Source organism: Carcharhinus amblyrhynchos, chromosome 1, assembly GCF_965287045.1.
Source record: "Carcharhinus amblyrhynchos chromosome 1, sCarAmb.v2.hapA, whole genome shotgun sequence".
In the NCBI taxonomy this organism is placed as follows: Eukaryota; Metazoa; Chordata; class Chondrichthyes; order Carcharhiniformes; family Carcharhinidae; genus Carcharhinus; species Carcharhinus amblyrhynchos.
In genome coordinates, this window is record NC_137324.1 from 130658152 (window position 1) to 130683776 (window position 25625).

The 25625-nt window shown below is 42.2% G+C and overlaps 1 protein-coding gene across 1 annotated transcript in view; it reads right to left on the reverse strand.

Annotated features, from left to right (window-relative positions):
• Positions 1-1669: 1669 nt before the first annotated feature.
• The window catches only part of fhdc1 (FH2 domain containing 1), a 102609-nt gene continuing 78653 nt past the window's right edge, over positions 1670-25625 (reverse strand). The window contains exons 5-12 of the mRNA XM_080192597.1: positions 15291-15376; positions 13933-14033; positions 13259-13329; positions 13049-13156; positions 12062-12132; positions 9386-9503; positions 7165-7329; positions 1670-5855 (exon numbers count right to left, since the gene is read on the reverse strand). Of these exons, the coding sequence (XP_080048723.1) occupies positions 3333-5855; positions 7165-7329; positions 9386-9503; positions 12062-12132; positions 13049-13156; positions 13259-13329; positions 13933-14033; positions 15291-15376 (3243 nt within the window). The 3' untranslated portion in view covers positions 1670-3332. The remainder of the gene's footprint in view (positions 5856-7164; positions 7330-9385; positions 9504-12061; positions 12133-13048; positions 13157-13258; positions 13330-13932; positions 14034-15290; positions 15377-25625) is intronic.

Sequence of the window (25625 nt, forward strand, 5' to 3'; positions counted from 1 at the left end):
GCCTATTCCATTGAATTGAGCTGCGGCTTGGCTTCCTCCTTCGATGAACTTGTTCTATGAAACAGGACTCCCAGACTTGCACGATCTACAGTTCTGAGGTGGTCCATTCGGAAGATCGGGAGAAAAATGTCCAAGGTAAGTAAATAGGAGGAGAATGGCAATCTGACTGTGTTTGCCAATCCTTGGAAGATTGTTAGATGACCAAGGTTGCTTGGATGCAGTACCAAATTGCAAGGTAATCAGCTAAAACTACTTCCCGTTCACAAACACAAACAAGCCACCGAGAACTGATAACAGTTCCCCAAACACAATATATTTAAATTGCCCACCTTCTCCTATATCTCTGTCAAATCCCAGGCGTTCCACTGCATTGGAATTTCCAAAAGCATCGGGGTCATCCTCCCATCCTCTCATCCCAGACCTTGTTACTCCAAGATCTCAGTAACACCGAGATTACACCAATGTCTGCCATATCTCTATAAATTCAGGCAGGTGCCACATACCAGCCAGCTTCACATTACCCCCTTCGCTTCCTGCTCCCATTAATACTGAGGCAGCTCCCATTAACACTGAGTACTTCTACCCTATTCCCAGACTCCAACATGACCATTTCCCATCCCTATCCATCTGCTGCTTCCCTACTGACACACCTCTTCCCCACTCTCTATCTTTCCAATATCAGCTGTATTGCATTCATTTGAACATAACGGGAAAATAATATATAAATGTTGAAGCTGGAATGTATGATCACAAAGGTACCTAATAATGTGAAACTTCAAACAAAATCAAAACAGGGTAATTTTTCAGAGACTTGAATCCTGGCACAGAGGAAGTACAATGGAATATTAGTGATGGCACAGAACAGCCACTATCATGTAGGATGCCTTATATTCATCTTAGTAAAGTTAATGGAGCTGAATATTGGACAGGTAAGTAACAGATAACTTATGTGACATTACTGGATTTGTGCTGTGCTGGTGCCCAATTTTACTCCTCCAGCCTTCACCAGTTGATCTCCATTGTCTGTCGTGTACTAATGTAGCAGTGGGCACTCACAAAGTTCACTGAAAAGACAACACAGTCACTATTCAATGAGACAGAACTGATTTTTAATACTTAACTGAGCAGAAGTTATGTGGAACGTGCAAATGTTACTGTATACAACACTTCATTTCAATTTACAAAGATACATCACTTTTGTTCACAACCTTAAGGTAATCATACAATCTGAAATGACTAGTCAGCCATTAGGTTTTTAAAATCAGGATGAAGGCAGCTACTGATGAAGGTAAAAGAAAGCAGCTCCCGCAGATATACTGGCCTTCATTACACAACAACACAGGAGGGTGCAATTGATAGGGACTGGAGAAGATGAAGGAAGCTAACAGTTTGCGACTTCTTTGCCAAATAGCAAAAGCATCTCAGATATATAGAAATAAAATGCCAGCTGACCTGTGTTGAGCTTTCAGACTGTCATATTTACATTCAATTCTATTTCTATTGTGGATGCAAAATAATCATCCATCACGTCTCAGTCAAAGGTATAAGGAGAGGAAAAGATCTGGAATTCCTTAGACTCTGTCAGTTAAAAAAAATAAAGATGCCAGCGATCTCGAGCATGGTGTGGGTGGATTCAGCAGCCTGCAGGTACTGGAGCCCAAACCAGCCTGGTTCATTTCACAGAGAGTCTGTGGGTCCGTTAGGAGACATAATGAGCTCAGCTCTAACAAAAATATATACTTCTTTTAGAATAAAAGCACATTCTGGAGCGAGGTTAGGGTGTAATATATCCCCATAAAAAACACTACGGAAATAACAGCATGAGAAATTTGCTGATGCACAAACATGCCCAGCGCTTCATGCTGGCGGGATGTTCCGATGGGAATGGCAATTCCAATCGCGAGCCGGCCCTGCCATGGGGAAACAACGGCAGAGGGCTGCAAAATTCCAGCCATTCTTTCTACAGACAGGCATTGGTCCAACAAAGCAGTTGTACACAGATGTATACCGCTTTTATATTTAATCAAATTAGGAAGAACACCACTACACAGACAATGCAACACCTACATATATATATATAGATTAGCACGCTGCATATTTATAAGGACACTATTAAATAAAAAAAAGGGATGACCTTTCACAGCACAATTTGTGTTTGAAAGTCACAGGCTAACATCTGATATCAAAAGGATTATCATCGTTTTCCAGAGTAAGGGTTTCACAAAGTTCTGCATTTTACTCTCAGGGTACTCCTGCAAGAGGGCCTCTTTTCTATTGTTGTGAGAAAGAATTTCCTTTTACAGAAGGTGTCAGAATACAGAAGAGAGCCACAGACAATAGTCTATCTAAATCTCAAGTTCCAATTCCTGAACAACCCTACAATCAGTGACCAAACATCAGTGGTTATCTCATCCACAGAGTTTAATTAACCAGATATTGTATTGACTGTACAGATTATGCTATGCACTTTGTAATATACACATTATACATACCACGATACAAAAAATAAATTATGGTGCTGCAACTAGGTAATCGAGTGGAACCTTCAGTCCACTAGTTCGTTCACTGGTATCTCTATACATTTCTAATCCTCAGCACCAATCCCCTCCTCCCATAAAAAGAAAGTAGCAGCCCATCATAACGATAAATATGCACCTTCTAGAGATTTAAAGATTTAACATTGATGTGTACTTTAAAGAGATACATTGACTAACTACAAAGAGAGATAAAGCTAACTTAGCTTTGCAAGATTTTGATGTAATGCATCAAGATCCATTTACAGACAAGCAGCATCCGTACTCAATCCTGCAAAATACTGTGCACCAGTCATTCTTCCTGAGGAATTAGCGATCACCTTGCTACTAATCAAGATGTTGCTAGGTTCTGGTTCTGCATCAGTTGCATGTGAATGTCATTTCTATTACAATTATTAGTCTCCACCAGGTCTTTGACTCCGCTGTCACAATAAATGGGGCCAGCCAACACATTTCTGCATGCATCAATTCACTGGATAGCGGGAGGTGCACTTCTAAATGGCAGAGCTGGTTCTGGCACTCTCTCCACCTCCTCCCGGTGCCACAGAGAACACATCTAGAAGCCTGACCGACTGGTTGAAGAACAGTCAGCATCAGTTGACAATGAGAGTCAATGTCTGGTCCTCTGATTGGGAGTCTTAACACTCAAGCACTGTCGGGTTGACTTGATGTGGAACAGCATCATGCACCAATGAAAAGTTGAGCTGCGGGCACACGAGGGAAGAACTTTCCTTTCAAAAAGATTCCGCCATCACCGTTAATTTGTTACTGCCCTAATCTACACACAAGAGGAGAATTTCACTTCCACTTCAGCACCCTTTCTGGGGTTTTCCTGATTCTACTCTCTGCTGCTGGGACAGCTTTCTTTTCTGTTGATTTTAACAGAGCAATGTTTCCTGTGCAAGTGGTTTGTGTTTTACAAGTTGCTGTTTTACTTGTCTCTTGAGGCTTGCTCAGTGGTTTTTGGCTACTTGCCCTTTTCAAGGAGCTACTTTCACTGCTCTTTGTGTGGCTTGTCCCACTGTACCTTACCGAGGTCTGCTTCTGCAAAGCAGCTCGGGTGAGATTTGTTGGCTTGGAGGTTTGTTGAGGTTTCTCTGGGCTCTGTTTGGAGTCCACCTTCAGTCGCCGAGAGGATGACGCCACAGTATTTCTGGCAAAGCTAGGAGTTGGGTTTGGCATGGCCATGCCATTTCTATCCGTGGGCTCTGCTGCTCTGCCAGTGTCTGTTTTAGACTTCGGAAGACTACTTGTAGTTGAGCGACAGATTTTCGTGCTTTCCTCAGGTTTTGGCCTGGAGATATTATGGACTGGTTTAGCACTGGGCTTTCTAAATGAATCTCTATGCTTTGGCAGACTGTTTGATGAGCTACCCAAAGCAATAGTCCCTTTTGTGGGCTTTTGATCTGTAACCGGATAGCTGGACCTACGGGGAGTCTTTATGCAACTGTCCCATCTATTTGATCCTGGAGCCTTTTGAGACTGTTTTAGTTCATCACTGCTAAATGTTTTTGTTTCTGATCTTTTAACACTATTTGATCTTCTAATTGGCTTTGATATTGGCATAATCCTTTTTATTTCCTCATGATTAGACTGGCTTGCTGCTCTGGGAGATCTGGGACGGATTGAAGTTCTGAAACAGTGCACTGTTGTTTTTGCACTGGCCTTTCCTTTCTCTCGAACAGTCAAAGACTGCTTTAAATGGGAAACCTGCTTTGCTTCCTTTGGCAAATCTGATTTCAGACAGACTGCCTCAGGAGCTGAAACGTTGCGAGTGTTTTTTCCTTTAGTGACAGGAACAGAAAGATGGTCACATGCCGTGTGGTCCAGATCATTAGATGTAGCTGCCTGGTCTCTGGTATTATTATCTTGCTTTTCACATGCCTGAAGTAGCTCTTCTTTGGTTCCCTGGCACACACCTTCACATTTCTCTGAGAATCCAGGACAATCCACATCATCTGTGTATCCCAGCACAAAAAACACTGTTCCACACTCCTTATTTGAAACAAGGTTAGTGGCTGATTTTAGGGTATCGGAGCTCAGTTTGGACATTTCCGTGCTTTCTTCATTTCTTTCCTTTTGTGGTGATGAGTGAGAACTTGAAACACAGTAAGACTTGCAATTAGAGCAACTTTTCGAAGCCAAACCGGAAGGAAGTACATTTGAGTCACGGTCAGTAGAAGTCTGAAAGTTCACATCTATATCAGCCGTCTGCAAGTTTACATCTGTAGCAGGAATCTTCGAGCTCACATCTGTACCAGGAGTCAGCAAGCTCACATCTGTATCAGTAGTCTGCAAGCTCATATCTGTGTCAGCAGTCTGCAAACTCACATCTGTATCAGCAGTCTGCAAACTCACATCTGTATCAGCAGTCTGCAAACTCACATCTGTATCCGCAGTCTGCACGCTCACATCTGTATCAGCAGTCTGCACGCTCACATCTGTACCAGGAGTCTGCAAGCTCACATCTGTATCAGGAGTCTGCAAGCTCACATCTGTATCAGGCGTTTGCAAACTCACATCCATATTAGGAGTTTGCAAACTCAAGTCTTCGGCATACTCTAGGTCTGTTAGTGTAACGTCATCACAGGTTGTCATTTGGCTAGAGTCAGTTACTTTAGAATTGGAATAACTAAAAATTTGTAAACCCTCAAGATGCTCAAGTTGTTCTTTGGCTGCAGTCACCTGGTTTAAATTTGCAGTCTGTGTGTGATTCCTATTCTGTTTGATATTTTCATTATTATTGTTGTAGGTATTGTGGGCACTCTGAGTGATTCCACTGTCAGTCTTTGTGTTACTGAGATTTGGGGTAAAAATAGTCTCTGTGTTCTCAGTAACGTAGGGTACAGCTGAAGCTCTGCGCTGAAGGTTGTCTTTTACAGGGGTGTCTGGAGAAGAGCCCCGGTCCGAGTCGAAGTATGCATTATCTAAACTTCCTTCTCGAGTTTCTGCCATCTCTTGCCAGGCTGCCCTCTGTCTAGAGCAACGTGCAATTGATCGAGGGATGCTGTTTGATTTTGCCTGTTCATCTGTTCTGGCACTCTGCAAAAAGGACAGTAAATGGCTGTCCATTACTGAGCCTCCAGATGAGCGGAGGCGCCGACTTCTTGTTCTTTTTACACCCCCGGGACTTTCTGATCTCTGCTGGGTGAAGGCCAAGAGGTCATGTAGTCCATCCTTGATGAGCAGTTCCACATCATTCTCACTGCTGCTCCTTCCAAACACAGCTCGCTCTCCAGCAGCCCACAAATGCCGCTTCTCCTCCAGTTCTTTTAACCTCTGCTGTTGACGGAGTTCCTGGATCTCTCTGTCTCTGTTCTCCTATGGGATCAAGGGACAAACTTTTCAGTCACCTAATATTTATCATTTTAGCTCACTGACAATTTTTCTTGAAAAGTTTGAAATAAGTGGAATGAAGGAGTCACAAAAATTCTAGTTAACATTGATCTAAATTTTAAAGTTTATTTATTAGTGTCACAAGTAGTGCTTACATAACAAAGCAATGAAGTTACTGTGAAAATTCCCTAGTAGCCACACTCCGGCACCTGTTTGGGAACACTGAGGCAGAATTTAGCATGGTCAATGCACCTAACCAGCATATTTTTGGACTGTGGAAGGAAACTGGAGCACCCGAAGGAAACCCACACAGACACGGAGAGAACGTGCAGACTCCACACAGACAGTGACCCGAGTCCAAGAATTGAACCCGGGTCCCTGGTGCTGTGAGGCAGCAGTGCTAACCACTGTGCCACCATATCTTGTTGCAACATGTTTGCACCAAAATATAAAACTGAAGCCTCATGTGGTTCGATAAATATTTTATAATAAGGTTTCGAACAATGATATTTCTTAGAAATATGATTTACTGACATAAAGTTAGAAAGATATGTACACTTTCTAGTCTGTGAATAAAAATCCGTTTGAAAACCACACACAGAACTCATGCTGGGATCATTTTCTTCTTGCACTGATTTGTTCTGTATAAACTCCTCCCCATTTCTTGCAAAGGTTGACTTTTTCTGGGGGTTGTTGTCCAAAACAGCCATTTGGGTTCGAGGGACTAAAGGCAGTTAAACCACAGGGGATTATGACTACTGAGGCAGATTCTATCCTCTTCAGATGTATACATTAAACACATATTTATGTGTGTGTAATGTAAAGATCTGAAGAGGACAGAGTGTCCACATGGGGCACTGATTAGCAATCAGGAGGGGGATCTTTAGTTAATTTCTCTCCCGCCCAGCTCAGGGGCAATGAGGCTAATGCATGAAACCCAAACCCCACCACAGCTGCCCAACTCGACAGAGACTGAGGACTGGATCTGGGGGTTTTCCTGATCCACCTGATTCAGGACCACACTGGGCAGTGCATTCACGCACTCAGCTATCATATTCAACCTCTGTTTTGTGAAATTGGGCTGCTCTCCTGTTTGCCTCGTGCTATGCACAGCTGCATTTACAATAACTCCAGCTGTCGCCTCATTTCAAGACTTCCTTAAAATTTCAGGTCAATGAAGAGAATTCTTTCTGTCATTCAGTAAACCTGAATGGATTGGCTTCACATACTGAGGAAGGGATTCAGCAAGCAACTGCAGCTGTTTCAGATCAGAGCAGCTTGTGAAGCAGCTTACCTTGACAGCTTTCTTGAATCTGTCACAAAAGTCTCGAAATATCCTAAAGCATTCTTCTAATTTCATTGTTTCCTTGTCTTCGCAGAAGAAGTCGATGAGAGCATTGGTCTCCCTTTGCAATTCCGTTCGCTCTTTCTCTAATTTGTCCACTTCTCTTAAAGCTTGCTAAGGGAAACACACACAGCGCTTTAGTTAATGCTGGATGGAAGTCAGGGCTCCATTTATCAATCAATATTAACTGCAACAAAATTGACTGTCAGTTACATCCCTCCAAACCACACACATCCTGGCATGGAACCAAATCACTCTTCCTTCACTGTTGCTGGGTCAGAATCCCGGATTCTCTTCCTAGCAGCATTATTAATAAAGTATTTTTTTAAAAACCTACACCCAAAAGGACTCCTGAGGTTCCAGAAGGTGACTCACCACCGCCTTCTCAATGGGCAACTAAGGGTGAGCAATAAACGCTGGCCTAGCCAAGTGCTGCTCATATCCCATGAAAGAATACAGAAATCCTATAAACAGTTTGTTAGATCTGACTTTCTAGACTGCAACGTCTTCTCGAAACTTCCACAAAAACAAATGTTTTTCTTCAGAAATACATTAAATAAAATTTAAAGAACGGATGTCACTAAAAGATATCAAATCACTGTCATGTAAGACAAGTAATAAGTTTAATCATAAAAGCAAACATTGAACTTCATCTGTCAGAGTTTGTTCTTGTTTGTTCTGGTATGATGGAAAATGATGCAGTGTAATACACAGTGTATGATATCTAGTGGGAACCTGACTTGTTCCTTCATGTAAGTAAGTAAGTTCGAGTGCACAGTCTCTTTTGTTAATTGGCCTTTCTGGTTTCCTCATTTGCACGGTATCGCTCCTGCTCTGTCCAAGACCTCAAGAAACTACAAAGGGTTGTGAACGAAGTCCAGTCCATCGCACAAACCAGTCTCCCATCCATTGACTCTATCGACATTTTCCGCTGCTTCGGAAAAGCAGTCAGCATAATTAAGGACCCCATGCACCCAGGACATACTCTCTTCCACCTTCTTCCATCGGAGAAAAGATACAAAAGTCTGAGGTTGCGTACCAACCCACTCAAAAACATCTTCTTCCCTGCTGCTGTCAGACTTTTGAATGGATCTACCTCGCATTAATTTTTCTCTACACCCAAGCTATGACTGTAACACTACATTCTGTGCTCTCTCCTTTCCTTCTCTATGTACGGTATGCTTTGTCTGTATAGTATGCAAGAAGCAATGCTTTTCACTGTATTCCAATACACGTGACAATAATAAATCAAATCAAATGAGTATTGAGACTAGCACTATCATAAGATAACTCTTCAGCCCCTCCAAATGTCATTATTGTTGTTTGTGTTTTTCCTTGTACATGCATGCTGCAATTAGACATTTCCCTGCTGCCAGGAAATTTAGAATTCAACCCTTTAAATTAATTAAAATCTCAGAAAAAATACTTCGATGAAGTCATACAATCAGAATTAATATTTGTATCTGACAGAGATACTAAATATTATTATTATATTTGTACAATCCTTGTACAACAAAACTAGAATTTTAAGCTCATTCTGTTATTAACTTAATAAAATATGTATTAATGGCACTGCTATTCATTTTTAATAAAGCCCTATTTTCAAAATGGCAGCCAGATCATTTTTGGCACAGTGAGAACAGATTAAATAAAATATCCTTTACCCTTATAATAGCCCATTAAAATTGTGAACATCATTTTTTAAATTCTGAACAGATATTTAATACTATAATTATAGTAGAAACAGAATACTCTTTGTTTAAATATTGAATATGGATTTTTTACACACAAGAGAAGACTGCCACAAGTCGAAAATGTACACAGCAATTGTATGTTATCTGATCGCCTCACTTATGGGATAAATTCTATATCCAACAACTAAACTTTTAAGTATTCTCTATATATTCAAACAAAGCCCATGAGAAACTTTAGACATTTGTGATAGGCACAATGTGAAGAGATTAAGATTAACAGCAGACCAACACAACTATGCTCGTTAATCTTTCTGGTTCAAGTTATCTACTGCAATAGGTCAGTGTTCCCTGCTCTTTCCTAATTGAATACGGTCATCTGATATATTCGGCAGCATAATGTTAATATTTTAATCTTTTCTATTCTATAAAGCTGCCATGTGGATATGCAAGTCAAAGGCCTTTTGACACTGGCTCACCTGGGTAAAATCCTCCATTTGATGCAGGAGTTCAAAATCTTGCTTTAAATTTCCTTGTAGCCATCTTGTTCTGCTGACAAGTGACTTGAGCTCACCATCAATGCTGTCTACTGACAATCTGAAAGAAAAATATCGTTAACAACAGATTTTCACATTTAAAAAAGTTCAGACAGGCCCTATCTTGTGCACACTGCATTGGCTAGATTTGGGTGAACACTCCTCACATAAAATTGTATCTGAAAAGACAAAATCAATCGTGCACTGTGCCGTATTATAAAAAGGGAAGCAGACTTTGTTTAAGTAGCTGCAGTATTGTTTTCCGGAATAAAAGCTAAATGCTGCAGATGCTAGAAAACTGAAATAAAAACATAAAATGCTGTCAAGACTCAGCAGATCAGGCAGTGTATGTGGAGAGAGAAACAGAGTTGATAGTTCAAGTCCACATGGCTTCTTCAAAGCTGTGAAGAAGTCACATGGACCTGAAATGCTAACTCTGCTTCTCTCTCCACAGATGCTGCCAGATCTGCTAAGTCTTTCCTGTTTTGTTTACAGAACTGTTATATAATTAGGCCAAACATTACTTCCGAAAAACAGCATTTATCCAAGTTAAATATAAAACATACAAGTGATGGAAACCTATAGAGAATTCTAGAAATGCACGGAAAATATAATGGTGGGTTATTGATGTTTTCTTGGTTAAACTTCACCAAATACTGACTAACCTATTATGTATTTCAGGTATTTTATTTCATTCATCCAAGTTACCGTTATTCTGTAAATTTCCATTTTTGCTTTTAACTGCATTTTTTCCTTTCCTAAATATTGAAAACAGGAGCTGAAAAATTATGATAATATTCTTTTCCTTGCCTTTTTCGTTTTCATCCCTGTCTCTTTCTGATTGGGAACACTGGAGATCAATGGTGTTGGAAGTAACGGGGCTTTTGTTCTGCAGTTTGATGCTGACAAGTGTTTGAAATATGCTAGGGCCAGTGGAAAAAGAAGGTTTTTGGATACTCCCATGGAGTTATTGGATGCTGAAACCACTGGGAATTTGTCCTATCAATGGCGAGACTCAACAGAGGATGTTGGAGCAGGAAGGCAAGTAAAGTGAATCTGAGGATCCTTGAAGCTATACGAGCTACGGGAAACCATGACACAGCGAGCTGACAAGGTCGTGTGTGAGGCTTTTCCAATCCTGCACCAAAAGCCATTTTCCTGGTCGTGTTTTGCTGGCACAATCGGCTTTGCCCCCCGCCACCACTAAAAAGGGGTGGGGCATGGGGAGCAATCAGCAGTAGATCCTGATTTTGTGGTGGGGGGGTCATGAGATCTCCCAGTACACTGGGAGATCGGGACGTCTGTGCAATGGTGCTCCCAGAGCTCAGCAGCTGGCTTCACCAGCAAAATTAGGCTCTGCTCCTCCCTTACTGATGAGAACCACAGCCTGGCTCTTTCTTTAACCTTGTGTCTTACAATTACGACTGGGAGCCTGACGAAAGAATCAGTGCATTCAATTCTCTCCGTTTCTCACGCTCGTCCGACACTTAGAATTTTTTTTGTTAAATTCCACCTGTAGAATTTAATTGGGAAGATCTTGCCCTGGTTATCCTACAAATGTTATTTTATTTCCAGTGATCCTGGGCATCTGCACCACTCCTCCTGTTTCACCTTCCAGACTGCAGTGTCAAAAACCCCTTCTTTAGTGGAAGTGCCTTGACATATCTTTGTTCAGTCCTATCTTACACCAAGGGCGCATTGTGTGCAGTTAAGGGTGAATATCAGTGCAGGCTGTCACTCTGACCAGCGCACATACAGCCTGTTTTACTGTAAGAAACATCAGCATCCTTTTGCAATTCATTAATCCTCAATTTATAAAAATTGTGTGCAGAAATGTTTTCTCAGCGTGAAAGTTTTCTCTTTACTCCCCCCTCGTTTGTTTGCACTCCACTTGTGAACAAGATGATTCACACAAAGGTAAGGTTCCTGAAGCAGTGGTAAAGCTCTAATCAAAATACAAAGGGCAAAAACCAGCAAACACAGAAAACAGAATTGGAAATTTTGGGAATACATAGCAACACTGTCAGCGTCTGCAATGAGAAATGCCCGTCTAACCTGATTTGTTAATCTCTCTTGTTCTGAGCTCAACTAACTCAAATAGCAATCCAGGGATTGAAGGCAAAAGTTATTTCTTCCACAGCAACACATTATTTACTGCACCCCTAGTTCTTAAGAAGTTATCGTGCATCTAGATTGCTGATACTCAAAAGTGCAGTGTATTTCGACAATCCAACAATGCATTGTCAGCTTTATCTGGCATGAACATTCAGGCAATAACAAAGCTAAGCGTCGCTAATGTTTGCATAGTAGACTCCAGGTACGTGATGGAAACAAAAGAAATAATAACAAACACAGCCATTTCGTTAATCCCAGCTGCAGATGGCTTTGGTCATGGGATATCTGGAAATTGCGTGTGGTCAAAAGATTTTTAGGTGTGGCTCCCTAAGTTTGTTTTCAATGTATGAGGTTTCTGCGAAGTATCTGTGAATATTTTTGGGGCACTTTTATAATTTGATAACTAGGTGCTTTATTAGCATTGTCTTGGCATTTGTTTTCTTTGTGCATGTTTGTGGCAGGGGAATGAAGTAAGGGGAGAGAAATAGTCCTGTATTATCTTACCTGGCTGCCTCCTGGACATGTTTCAACTTCTCAGGGAAAGCTGAAAGATTTGCATCCTTTTTTTGTGCTTCCTGTTGGACAAAAAGGATCATTGTTATCGGCTTGCCTGCCTTCTTTTATGTGAAGAGGAATAAATGACACCATTTAAATAACATTTCTTCTTCATTTACAGTACTCAATGATCCAGGTTTCTGTATCCAAAGCTTCATTCTGATGTGCCGAGTTGTTATAACTGTACAATACGTTGGTAGGGCCACATTTGGAGTACTGTGTATAGGAAGGATGTTATTAAATGGGAAAGAGTGCAAAGAAAATTTGTAAGGATGTTACAGGTACTGGAAGGTTTGAGTTATAAGGAGAAGCTGGATAGGCTGGGAACTTTTCCCCTGGAGCGTGGGAAGATGAGGGATGGCCTTATTGAGGTTTATAAAATCATGAGGAGCATTGATAAGATCTTTTTCTAAGGTCTTTTTCCCAGGGTAGGGGAGTCCAAAACTAGAGGGCAGCAGTTTAAGGTGTGAGGGGAAAGATTTAAAAGGGACTCTAGGGGCAACTTTTTCCACACAGTGGGTGGTGCGCGTATGGAATGAGTGCCAGAGGAAGTAGCAGACACAGATATTATTACAGCATTTAAAAGAAATTTGGACAGGTACGCGGATGGGAAAGGTTTAGAGGGATATGAGCCAAATGCAGGCAAATGGGACTAGTTCAGTTTAGGAAACCTGGTCAGCGTGGACAAGGTGGGCTGAAGGGCCTGTTTCCATGCTGTATATTGCTATGATGCTATGAATGAAAAGTGAATTCAGTTTCCTGGAGTTAATAGTGTACCTTATTTGGAAGGTTAATCATTCCCATTATTTATGATAGGAAATTGCTGTCTGAACTGATGCCCAGAAAAATAAGAATTGAGTGACCCAGCCATTAAAAGGAGACTACTAGATGACAGTTGCAAGCATTTGTCCCTACAAGTAAGCTTTGAATACAAACCAGAACGACAAAGTGCAGCAAGTTCATTCCTGGCTTGTTTGCCTTTGTATCCGCTAACTTCAGCAATGAAGACAGTTTGAAACCCACAGCATTTCCGGCGTGACCTCCCTGAAGAGAAAATGGGAAGAGGCCATCAATGGGCAAGAATCACATGGAGAGGTTTTGTGGTATTTAAAGCACAACAAAAAGGGACCATTATAAATCACTTACAGCATTCATGATATTGCCGGCCTGTAGAACCAAATGCAGGATTGCATGAAGTTCCTCACAAGTCATCAATTCTGAAAAATGTTAATAAGGGTACAAAGTTCAGCTACACACCAAAAGGCACTGTGAAACATTTGTGAAACAGACACCAGAACGTTTAGAACTTTGTCAATGAAACATCTATTGTTGCTTATTCAACAGTTTTCGAGGTAAGACAAATAGCCACTCTGACAGGAGTTCCAACTTTCAAACAATTTTGTCCTCTAGTTTTCACCCTCCACCTTAGAATACATTGACAACTCGATGGGCTCCTTGGGCACTAGGTGCTTTTCCTAAGCCAACCTGATTCATGTGCAAGTCTAAACAGTGATTGTTGGCAGTGCAAACAACAAGTGTGATCATCGCAGCCAGACATCCACACACATACAGTTCCAGCAGGGATGGATAGGTCGCACTCAGAAGCAAGATCCACACCTGCACTGTTGTCCATGTCCAGAAGATCTGAACGTGTACATGTGTCTAGTTTAGGAGCCAGGTTTCTACCATAAATCAGAATAAACGTGCCACGTTACAGAAGTTTACAGTCAGTCTTTGAAACATACACTGATCCTTGCCAACTGAGTAGAAGACTGGCACCTGAGAGTTGCACTTTTGTCATTTCTCAGTGTATTTATTACCTTTTGTAGCCATTCGAATTGCTCTCATTTCTTTGTATAGAGTAAAACAGGCAGGAGAAAACTCTTCTTTAAGAACCATAGCTTCCATTCGCAGGGCATAGCTGCAAACCAGCAAAATGATTATGTGACTTAGCACGCATTTGTATAATCAAATATAAATATATATCTTTTATTCATTCATGGGAGTGTCACTGGCAAGCCCGTCATTTATTGCCCAGCCCTTATTGCTCAAGGGCAGCTCAGAGTCAACCACATTGCTGTGGCTCATGAGTCACATGGAGGCCAGACCAGGTAAGAATGGCAGATTTCCTTCCCTAAAGGACATCAGTGAACCAGATGGGTTTTTCCAACAATCAACAATGGTTTTATGGTCACCAGTAAATTCTTAATTCCAGATATTATTTTTTGAATTCAAATCCCACCACCTGCTGTGGTGGGATTCGAACCTGGGTCCCTGGAACATTAACTGAGTTTCTGAATTAACAGTCTAGCAATAATACCATTGGGTAATCAACTCCCCAGATATGGAGAACAGTCTGAGGGAGCTAGAGTCATAGAATCCCTACGCTGCAGAAGGAGACCATTCAGGCCATTGAGTATGTACCATCGAGGGGCGGCATGGTGATACAATGGTTAGCACTACTGCCTCACAGTACCAGGGACCCAGGTTCGATTCTCGGATCGGGTCACTGTCTGTACGGAGTTTGCACATTCTCCCCATGCCTGCAAGGATTTCCTCTGGGTGCTCCGGTTTCCTCACACTGTCCAAAAATATGTGGGTTAGGTGGATTGGCCGTGCTAAATTGCCCCTTAGTGTCAGAGGGACTAGCTAAGGTAAATGCATGGGGTTGTGGGTAAGAGGCCTGAGTGGGATAGTGGTCAGTGCAGACGCGATGGGCTGAATGGCCTCCTTCTGCACTGTAGGATTCTATAATTCTAAGACTCTATGACAGGGTATCTTACCCAGACTCTCCCCGTAACACTACATAATTACTCTGCTAATCCCCCTAACCTGCACATCTTTGGACAGTGTGTGGAAACGGAGCGCCTGGAGGAGACCCATGCAGACGTGGGGACCGTGTGAAAACTTCACTCCACCTGAGACTAGAACCGACTTTGGGTCCTTGGCGCCAAGAGGTGCAGTGCTAACCACTGTGCCAATGTGCTATTTATTCTTATATCAATTTACCCCCCATGAAGAATTCCTCACTGATATCATTGAAGAATGTTGTGCAGACCATGTAGATAGCAACCTGTGGTGCTATCTGCCCCGGGGCATCAACACTGTCAGCAAAGCAGGATTACGCAAACAAATCAATCCCCCTATATTTTTCTAGAGTGGGAAAGTGCTACCTTACTTTGGCACTCGGAGCAGCAGGATCATGAATGAATCTGCAAGTGATAGCTTGTTTACATCATCTTTGAAGGCTTGTAACTTCTTTGCCTGCAGGAAAGATACATGATTCAATTAATACAACCTTCTTATTTAAATAAAAATCACAATGCAAAAAAGGATTTCTAATACTTGTTATTCAGAATTGTGGACACATGTTAAGGTATAACTTGTTTTAAGTGCCAAACTCAATAATGAGAGATGCCAATAATCGTAGACTTGTTACAGTGCAGGAGAAGGCTATTCAGCCCACTGAGTCTGTGTCAGCTTTCTGTAAGTAAAATGCAGAATCCCACTCCTCTGTCTTTCCTCGTACCCTGAAATGTTGCTTCTTCAGGAGCTTATCCAATTCCCTTTTGAAAGTCAGGATTGAAATTGCCTCCATCAGATTCTCAGGCAGTGCATTCTAGATCCTAAACACTTGGTCTGTAATAACAGTTGTTCTCATGTTGCCATTGGTTCTTGCCACTGAGGAAGGCAATCATGATGTTAGGGGCTAGGCCAGTGGGAGGGGATCCTAGAGCTCCCAGGGAGGAGGGTGCCACAACTCTGAGGGGGCTTTATTAATGAGGAGCACCCCCTTTCTGCCCAAGATGGGATAAAGTGTAAGTGTTACTTTTCTGCTCTCCCCATGCCTGCTCCAGCAAGCATAAAAATTGAAGCTGGGTAGGAAAAAGCCATTAAGAAGCCCATAAATAAAATATACGTACATTGGATTGCCCAGTTATTCAAAGATACACATTCAAATGAGACGACAATGGGAAGAGGGAGGAGTTGGCGAAGGTAGACTGGGAGCAAAGACTTTATGGTGGTACAACTGAGGAACAGTGGAAGACTTTTAAAGTGATTTTTCACAGTGCTCAGCAAAAGTAGTGATAAGGAAGGACTGTAGACAAAGAGATAATCAGCTATGGGTATCTAAAGAAATAAAGGATGGTATCAAATTGAAAGAAAATGCATACAAAGGGGCAAAGATTAGTGGGAAGCTAGAGGATTGGGAAATCTTTAAAAGTAATTCAAAGCCATGAAAAAAGCTATAAAGAAAAGTAAGATAAATCATGAGAGGAAACTAGCTCAGGATACAAAAATAGATAACAGAAGTTTCTGCAAATATTTAAAATGAAAAAGAGTGGCTAAAGTAAGTAAAATGAAAAAGAGTGGTCCTTTAGAGGATAAGAAAGGGGATGAAATAACTGGAAATGAGGAAATGGCTGAGGCATCGAACGGGTGGAAGTCACAAATAACACTCCAAAAATTGATGACAAGAAGGCTATGGCAGGTGAGGACCTAGAAACTATCATTATCATAAAGAGATAGTGTTGGCCAAGCTAATGGGGCTAAAGATAGACAAGTCTCCTGGTCCTGATGGAATACATCCCAGGGTACTAAAAGAGATGGTGGGAGAAATAGCAAATGCACTAATTTACCAAAATTCGCTAGACTCTGGGGTGGTTCCCGAAGATTGGAAAAAGCAAATCTGATGCCATTGTTTAAAAAAGAAGGTAGACAAAAGGCAGGTAACTATAGGCCGGTTAGCTTAACTTCTGTAGCAGGGAAATGCTTGAATCTATTATCAAGGAAGAGATAGCGAGACATCTAGATATAAATTGTCCCATTGGGAGGACACAGCATGAGTTCATGAAGGGCAGTTTGACTAATTTGGAGGAATTCTTCAATGTGCAGTGGACAATGGGGAATCTGTGGGTGTAACCTAGCTGGATTTGCAGAACGCATTTGACAAGATGCCGCACCAAAGGCTGCTGCATAAGATAAAGGTGCACCGTGTTATGGGTAATGTATTAGCATGGATACAGGATTGGTGAACTAACAAAAAGCAAAAAATGGAGGTAAATGGTGTTTTTCTGGTTGGTAATCAGTGACTAGTGGTGTGCCTCAGGAATCAGTGTTAGGACTGCAATTGTTTACGATTTACAAGGATGATTTGGAGTTGGGGACCAAGTGTACTGTGTCAAAGTTCGCAGATGACACTAAGATATATTAAAGCAAAGTGTGCAGAGGATGCTGAAAGTCTGCAAAGGGATGTAGATGATCTGAGTGGGTGAGGGTCTGGCTGATGGAGTACAATGTTGGTAAATGTGAGGTCATCCATTTTGGTAAGAATAACAGCAAAATGGACTATTATTTAAATGATATAAAATTACAGCACACTGCTATGCAAAGGGACCTGGGTGTCCTTGTGCATGAGTCATAAAAAGTTAGTTTGTAGGTGGAGCAAGTAATTAAGAAGGCAAATGAAATTTTGTCCTTCATTGCTAGAGGGATGGAGTTTAAAAACAGCGAGATTACGTTGCAGCTGTATAAGATGCTGGTGAGGCCACACCTGGAGAACTATGTACAGTTTTGGTCTCTTTACTTGAGAAAGGATATACTGGCACTGGAGGGGGTGCAGAGGAGATTCACTAGGTTGATTCCAGAGTTGAGATGGTTGGCTTATGAGGCAAAATTGAATAGGCTGGAGCTATACTCATTGGAATTCAGAAGAATGAGGGGAGATCTTATAGAAACATATAAGATTATGAAGGGAATAGCTAAGATAGAGGCAGGGAAATTGTTTCCACTGGCAGGTGAAACTCGAACTAGGGGGCATGGCCTCAAAATAAGGGGGAGCAGATTTAGAACTAAGTTGAGGAGGAACTTCTTCACACAAAGGGTTGTGAATCTGTGGAATTCCCTGCCCAGTGGAGCAGTTGAGGCTACCACATTGAATGTTTTAAGGCAAGGATAGATAAATTTCTGAATAGTAAAGGAATTAAGGGTTATGGTGAGCAGGCGGGTAAGTGGAGCTGAGTCCACGGAAAGATCAGCCATGATCTTATTGAATGATGGAGCAACACTATGTATGGATTTCACTGTCAGTGTGGTGTCAGATAGATAGGCTGTACATCCCAACAACTGGCTGATCAAATCAAATAACATTCATTCAGTTGTTTGTCATAGGCAGAGCACAGACGGAACTTCACCAGCCTGCGCTTGCAAAACCCAAAACAAAATCTCTACTGTTCAGGTAACATTCTGCAATTGATCAGTGCCCACTGAACAATCCTGAGTATGTTAACAGCTACATAAACAGCCAGTCTAAGATGATCAGTCAAGCTTGTATCGTGCTTTATTTCTGCTTGCTAGAAGTGACATACATCAATATGTTATTTGCAAACAAAGCAACATGATTGAGTCTTGCACATTTTTAATTACCCAAAAGCTATGGGAGCCTCTAATTGCCCATTGCTTTCTCCATGGCGAGCCCTTTTCTGCTGTGGTATAAATTGTTGTAATTATTTGAAATTTGGCACTCTTACATTTGTCTCCCTTTATTTGATATTGCCTCTTCTTGTTGCTCCTAACATACACTTCTCTGTATTGAATTTCATCTGTTACACGTCTACCCATTCTACCAGGCTGTCTATATTCTCTTGAAATCTATTGCCATTGCACGATACTTCCAAGTTTTGTACCAAGTGCAAGTTTTAAAATTATGCCTAGTGACCCCCCCAAACCCCCCCCAAGTCTAGATCATTACTATAGATCAAGGAAAGCAGCTGTCCTAGAACCAACCCCCCGGGAAATCCACTGTATATCTCTCACCAATCTAAAGAACCACAGTTCATCACTGCTTTCCAGTTTCTATCACCCATCCAACTTCATATCCGTGCTGTCACTTTCCCTTTTTTTCTGTGAGTTTTAGCTTTGCTGCAAACCTGTTATGCGGACTTTATCAAATGTTTTTTAGAAGTCAATGTATACCACGTCAACCACATTACCTTTATCAACCCCCTACTACCACATCAAAGTCTAAGCTCAGTTACTTTATATATGCACAGGAGAACAGAACACAACAGTTTACAAAAACAGAAAATGCTATTGCACTGTAACGAAGTGTTATACTGATTCAAAACGTTACTCTATTTTCTCTCCACAGATGCTGTCAGACCTGTTGAGATTTTCTAGCATTTTCTGATTTTGTTTCAGATTCCAGCATCCGCAGTAATTTGTCTATATCTTAGGACAGTTTACAAACATAAGAACATAAGAACATAAGAAATAGGAGCAGGAGTAGGCCATCTGGCCCTTCGAGCCTGCCCCGCCACTCAATAAGATCATGGCTGATCTGTCGTGGCTCAGTTCCACATTCCCGCCCTCTCCCCATAACCCTTAATCCCCTCTCTTATCAAAAACCCATCAACCCGCGTCTTAAAAATATTTAGCGAGGTAGCCTCCACTACTTCAACGGGCAGAGAATTCCAGAGATTCACCACCCTTTGAGTGAAGAAGTTCCTCCTCAACTCCGTTCTAAACCGCCCCCCCTTTATCTTGAGGCTGTGCCCCCTAGTCCTATTATCCTTTCTGAGCGGGAAGAGTCTCTCCAACTCTATCCTATCCATCCCATTCATCATCTTATACGTCTCAATGAGATCTCCCAAACCAGGGGAATCCTGTCTGAACAATACAAAGGGATGAGCTTAGGGCTCAAGTTTAAAGTCATCTCGCAAACTTGGAAAGCATTGCTTATCGGTTTGTCCAGTTGTTTGCCAAAAGGTTCCAAGTGATGCAGATCTGTGGGAAAAACCCTGGTATGTGTCTAGTCAGCGAGGTATGTTACAATTCATAAGATAATAGCTGGGGAAGAGAACCATACATATTACAAAAAAATACACACACATTGGATTGCCCAGTTATTCAAAGATGAACAAATGAGAACAGGCGCTACTAAAACCATTGTAGTCTATCGCACCGTGTTCCCATAGTGGTGATTCAAATTGTAATTATGTGAAAAGGGGAGATCTGTGCAAATTCAACACCTTGATTTGTTAACATGCAATTAGATTGAGAATGTTCAAAACAACCCAGTCGCAACAGCAGAGAACTGCAATATTAAAAACAACCAAAGCAAGTGTTTAGCCTCTGGCACACGTCATAGAAATGAGACAAGGCAGATTAACCTTTTTGTCTTTTCAAAATTGCATACCTAACTGCTAAAAATGATCTTTCAAAGATGTTATCTTGTTTCAAATGTGGCACACTGTCTGCTGCATGACAGTGCCATGAACTGTTGGAATAATGGGATGAAAATCAGAATGCAGAAAGAGATTTGAAGTCACGCTTGTACCACCTCCAGGAGTGTGACTGCGGTGAGTCAGCAGAAGAGACCTGGGCCAGTTGCCACCTTCTTAACCATGACACAGAACTGGGGAGTTTGTAATGAACAGATGAAAGCAGTTAGATGGCTGAAGGGATGAAAACAGCCACTGAGTGGGTGTTATGCTCATAAGAGAAGTTTGTTTGAAAGTCTGATTGCAGCACATAATTTTGAGGCCAATTAATGATTATTGTGATTTAAATGTACTTGAGGGCATTAACACAAACACCTGCGATATGGTGGCACAGTGATTAGCACTGCTGCCTCACAGTGCCAGGGACCCAGACACTCTCTCTGCAAGTGTGCCAGCTTAGGTGGATTGGCCATGGTAAATTGCCCCTCAGTGTCAGGGGAATAGCTAGGGTCAATGCATGGGGTTATGGGGATAGGGGCTGGGTGGCATTGTGGCTGGTGCAGACTCGATGAGCCGAATGGCCTCTTTCTGTACCGTAGGATTTTATGATTCTATCAATCAAATGCTGATTAGAAACAATCTCCCTGGAGTTGTCCACACATCCATTTCCACTGAAGAGCAGAGTGTGCTGAACGTTCAAAAGTGGTCCAGGGTCAGAGGGAGAGGATGTACTCCAGGAGCTCCTGGGGGTTGCTGAAAGCACAACAGAGTGTAGGGAAGAGAGGGGGCAGATAGGCAGGTAATGTGGCAGATGTGGAAGGTGACTGTCCATGAGGTAACAGCCAGGAATCTTGCTGAAGGACACGTTTCAAGTGCCACGGGAAACTGAGCAACTTGTCACGAGTGGTCACAGTAAGGTCCTATCTCTCAATAACCACAACTCAGCATCACAAACACAACATACCTCATCCATCTCAGACGGCACACGGATGTTCATACAACAACTGCATCATGTTCAGCCTGCCTGAAAGGTCATGACTATGGGGACTTGGGCCTTAACCTGGCCCATAACGTACAGCCTGGATCCCACTTTACGCGTGTGGTTGCTGACCAGTTCCATCCAACAACCAGTGAAGCTGGCACCAAGCCGTGCCTGATGACTGAGCTCACACTCCACTACAGTCTGAGTATTTACCCCGGAGTAACTGCAATGGAGGTTCAGCCAGCTGCCATGGAGGCTCTGGCGTCCTCTGCTGAAAGACACTTGCAGAGAGAATCTCTGATGCCAAATAGCTACCCTCCAGCAGATCAGTGTTGTTTTAAGGAAGTGGTGGGCATTAATTGGGACTTCACTTGAGCACATATAAAGAGAGACATATTGAAACTGAGTAAGGAGGTGAATGTTTGTATTCTTTCACTCTAAAGCTAAGAGCAGGACTAAGTTGAGATTGGCTCCAGTACTATTCTTTTCCAGCTGGCTTTGTTGAATAGATTTAACTGGCCTAGCTGAAGAGATGCTGAGTTAGCAGCATAGAAACCATATACAGGAAGCTGCTGATCTCTCTCTCTCTCTGGATGCCAACCTTCCTGTTTCCACCCCACAATTCCACCATTATCCTTGCAGTTGCTTATTAGTCAAATGCCAAGTCTGTTTAAGCCTGTGCTGAGATGGTGCAGTCCGACTGGAGTCTCATATCCTACAGCCTTGCCAGGATGTGCTAGGCGGGAACTTGTAGATTCTCAGCAACCATGCGCCTCGCATGCTGCTGCTAACTCACAGTTCCACTTCATCGAAGCAGCAACACTTACTGGATAGCCAACAGGATTTAGCACCTGAGTGACTAGCTTGTGATTTGTAAGTATTGTTGGTTATGCCATGTTTCCAGTGTTTGTGTTTGCTCGAGATGAGGAGTAAGTTTTGCAGTTGCCATTATTATTGTTGATGGGAGGAATTGAGAAGATTGTGTGCAGGTGAATGCTCAGCTGTGGAAGGTAAGGCATGTGGAAATCACTCTCTGAAATGTGATGTTGGAGTTCACCTCTCAAAAGCAGTCTTCAGTTAGATGCTGGCCAGTGCCCTATAGGTGCGGGCTATCTACTTTAAATCCCTGATGCTAACCTAGTCCGCTGCATCTTCCTCTTATGGCTCCTGAGTTTAACCTGATAGTCACCAGATTGTTGTGCATTCAATAACAAACCAATGCATGTCTGGGGATTTTCTTGGCCAGTGAAGGCATCAAAACCGCAGCTTGAGGATATTCCAGGTGTCCGAGTAGCTCTCATTGTACAGCTGAACCAGAATTCCCAATCTTTCGGTGCTGGATTCGGAGCAGCGAGGGATAGACAATGGAAATGTCCTTTGACCTCAGGAGGGAATTTCTGGTCTTGCTCGAGCGAGGCCCTAAAATCCCGCCCCTGCTGTCTGGTTCTTCCTCAATAGAAGGGAAGGGATGGAGAGGAAAGTTGCTGGATAAGTTAATCTAGGGCCCAGGTAATGTTCTGGGAACCTGGGTTTGAATCCCACCATGGCAGATGGTGAAATTTGAATTTAATAAAAATCTGGAGTTAAAAGTCTAATGAATTCATTGTTGATTGTAAAAAAACTCATCTGGTTCACTAATATCCTTTGGGGAAGGAAATCTTCTACAATTACCTGTGACTCCAGCAATGTGGTTGGCTCTTAAATGCCTCTGAAACTCAGAGCAAAACTCAGAGAAATTCAAGGGCAGTTAGGGATGGGTAAAAAATGCTGACCCAGTCAGTGGTGCCCATCCATGAAAGAATAAAAAAAAATCATGAGCTGAGACACCAGAGGATATTCCTTGTTACCTGGTAACCAGGCATCACATAGTGTTGCGGTTCAGAAGTCTGTGGAACAGATGACTATCTCATTACAAACACCTCATGGCAGTTTCCTGGATAGCAAGCATTCACTTGCACGGTGCATTGCCAATGGTTACAGATAAGCTGCACACAGAGGGATTGGAATATCTTCCAGCTCATGAACATCTCTGAAGCATTCACACAGTGTTCAGTCAATAGCTCCCTGGACCATGGGGAATTCTACAGTCCAGTCAAATCTAGAGCTCTCTGCCTCTGGTCTTCTCTGGCAATAGGAAATGACGTATAATTATTTCTCAGAATATGTAGCTGTTTGTCAGAATTGCACAGAGGACCATCATACAGTTGTGGGGGCTCCAGTAAGCACAGATCTCCTCCTGCACTGCACTTGGGTCATATCGATGGGGGAATAGTACTCTCTGAGACCCTGGGTTCATCGTACCTCCTGCTGAGAGTGTTCCTGTTCCTCTCTTCCCCAGCAGCTAGTGCTACTCTGCCTTGTGTCTTCCCCTCCTCCCAGTCTTCCTGCAATCCCAGGTGTCCATAGAAAGATGCCCGGGATCAAGCATTCCTTTTCTCCTAGAGGTAACTAATAAAGTACAGTAGCACAGCATCCACTTCCTTTAGATGAGGTCCTCAGAAAATGTCCTGGAGAAATGTTGATGCAGTGTTAGTGAAATCTTCACAAGTGTCCCAGGAAATCTCCTGATGTGTTCCAAAAGTCCTTGTCAAATGTAATGCAGTCAAGCAATCTCCAGCAGCCAGTGAGGAGTGAAAATTGAGCACTGCTTTATGTAGCACTAGAAATCATTGGAATGACTTCTTTACTCCAATTCAGGTAGCTAGTTTGGAGAGATCATTCATTGAAATGTTAGACATCAAAACGTCCTGCAGCCTCTATAACCGCCACCACAGGAAATGATACGAATACAGCACCTTTAATATAAACAAGGCTCCACTGGAATATTACAACCAAGGCATGACACTGAGCCACATAAGGAGATAGTAGGTCAGCTGACCAAAAGCTTTGACAAAGAAGTAGCTTTTAAGAAATAACTTAAACATATAAATTAGGGGGAGGAGTGGGCCACTTGACCCCTGAAGCCTGCTCCACTATTCAATAAGATCATGGCTGATCTGATTGGAATCTCAAACTCCACATTTCTGACTACCCCCAATAACCTTTCACCCCCATGTTAATCAAAAGTCTCCCTAGCTCTGCCTTAGAAACATTCAAAGACTCTGCTTCCACTGCCTTTTGAGGAAGGGAGTTCCAGAGACTCACAACCCTCTGAGAGAAAATGTTTCTCCTCATCTCTGTCTTAAATGAGAGATCCTTAATTTTAATCAGAAATCTTAATTGTAATCACTGCAGCAGAGAGATGTAAAGAGGGGACCCTAGAGTTTGGTGACTGCAACTGAAAGTGCAGGAACCAATGTAGCAGTGATTAAAATTCAGGATGCACAACAGGTCAGAGTTTGATGAACCTGAATATTTCATCGAATCATAGAATCCCTACAGTGCAGAAGGAGGCCATTCAGCCCATCAAGACTGCACCGGTAACAATCCCGCCAAAGCCCCATCTTGTAACCCTATGTATTGACCCTACTAGTGTCCCTGACACTAACAGGCAATTTAGTATGGCAAATCAACCTAACCCACACATCTTTAGATGGTGGGAGGAAACCAGAGCACCCGGAGGAAACCCATGAAGATACAGAGAACGTACAGACTCCATACAGACAGTTGGAGGATTATGGGACTGGAGGAGATGACAGAGATAGGGAGGGGTAAGCCCTGGAGCGTTCTGAAAAGATCGGTGAGAATTTTAAATTAAGGTGTTGCTTGATGTATGTCAGTAATCACAGGATTATAAACATTTGCACGCAATTTAGTTGTCAGTCAGAGCTTTGATGACCCTCTGGGCAATATGTTTCTACACAGTTCTCAATTCCTTTACCAAAATGGCATTTTACCCTTGACTGGTTATCAGATCAAAGATCCCACTTAGCCATCGTTTTAGCACCTAAAACATCCAGGGAAAATTGCTACTCAAAAATTTAACTTTGAAATCTTGCTGGATCAGAATGTATTGAATTAATTAAGCACTAACCTGACATTTTCAAAATGAAAATCAGCATATGCACTTTTGAGATTAAAATAAAAATCCTCCTTGAAATATGCACAACACTGACATTTATTGCCTATCCTGAGTTGCTGATTCAATTGCTTACACAGAGTGAAGCTGAAAGTCAGCCGTGTTGGAGTGGCACTCGTTTCAGGTATACAACAGACTGGGTGAGAATGACAGGCTTGCTTTCATAAAGGACACAAGGGAACTATTCTTCTTTTAAATTTGTTCTAAGGATGTGAACATGCCCAGCATTTATTTCCCATCCCTAATTGCCCTTAAGCGGGTGATGGTGAGCTGTCTTCTTGAGCTGCTGCA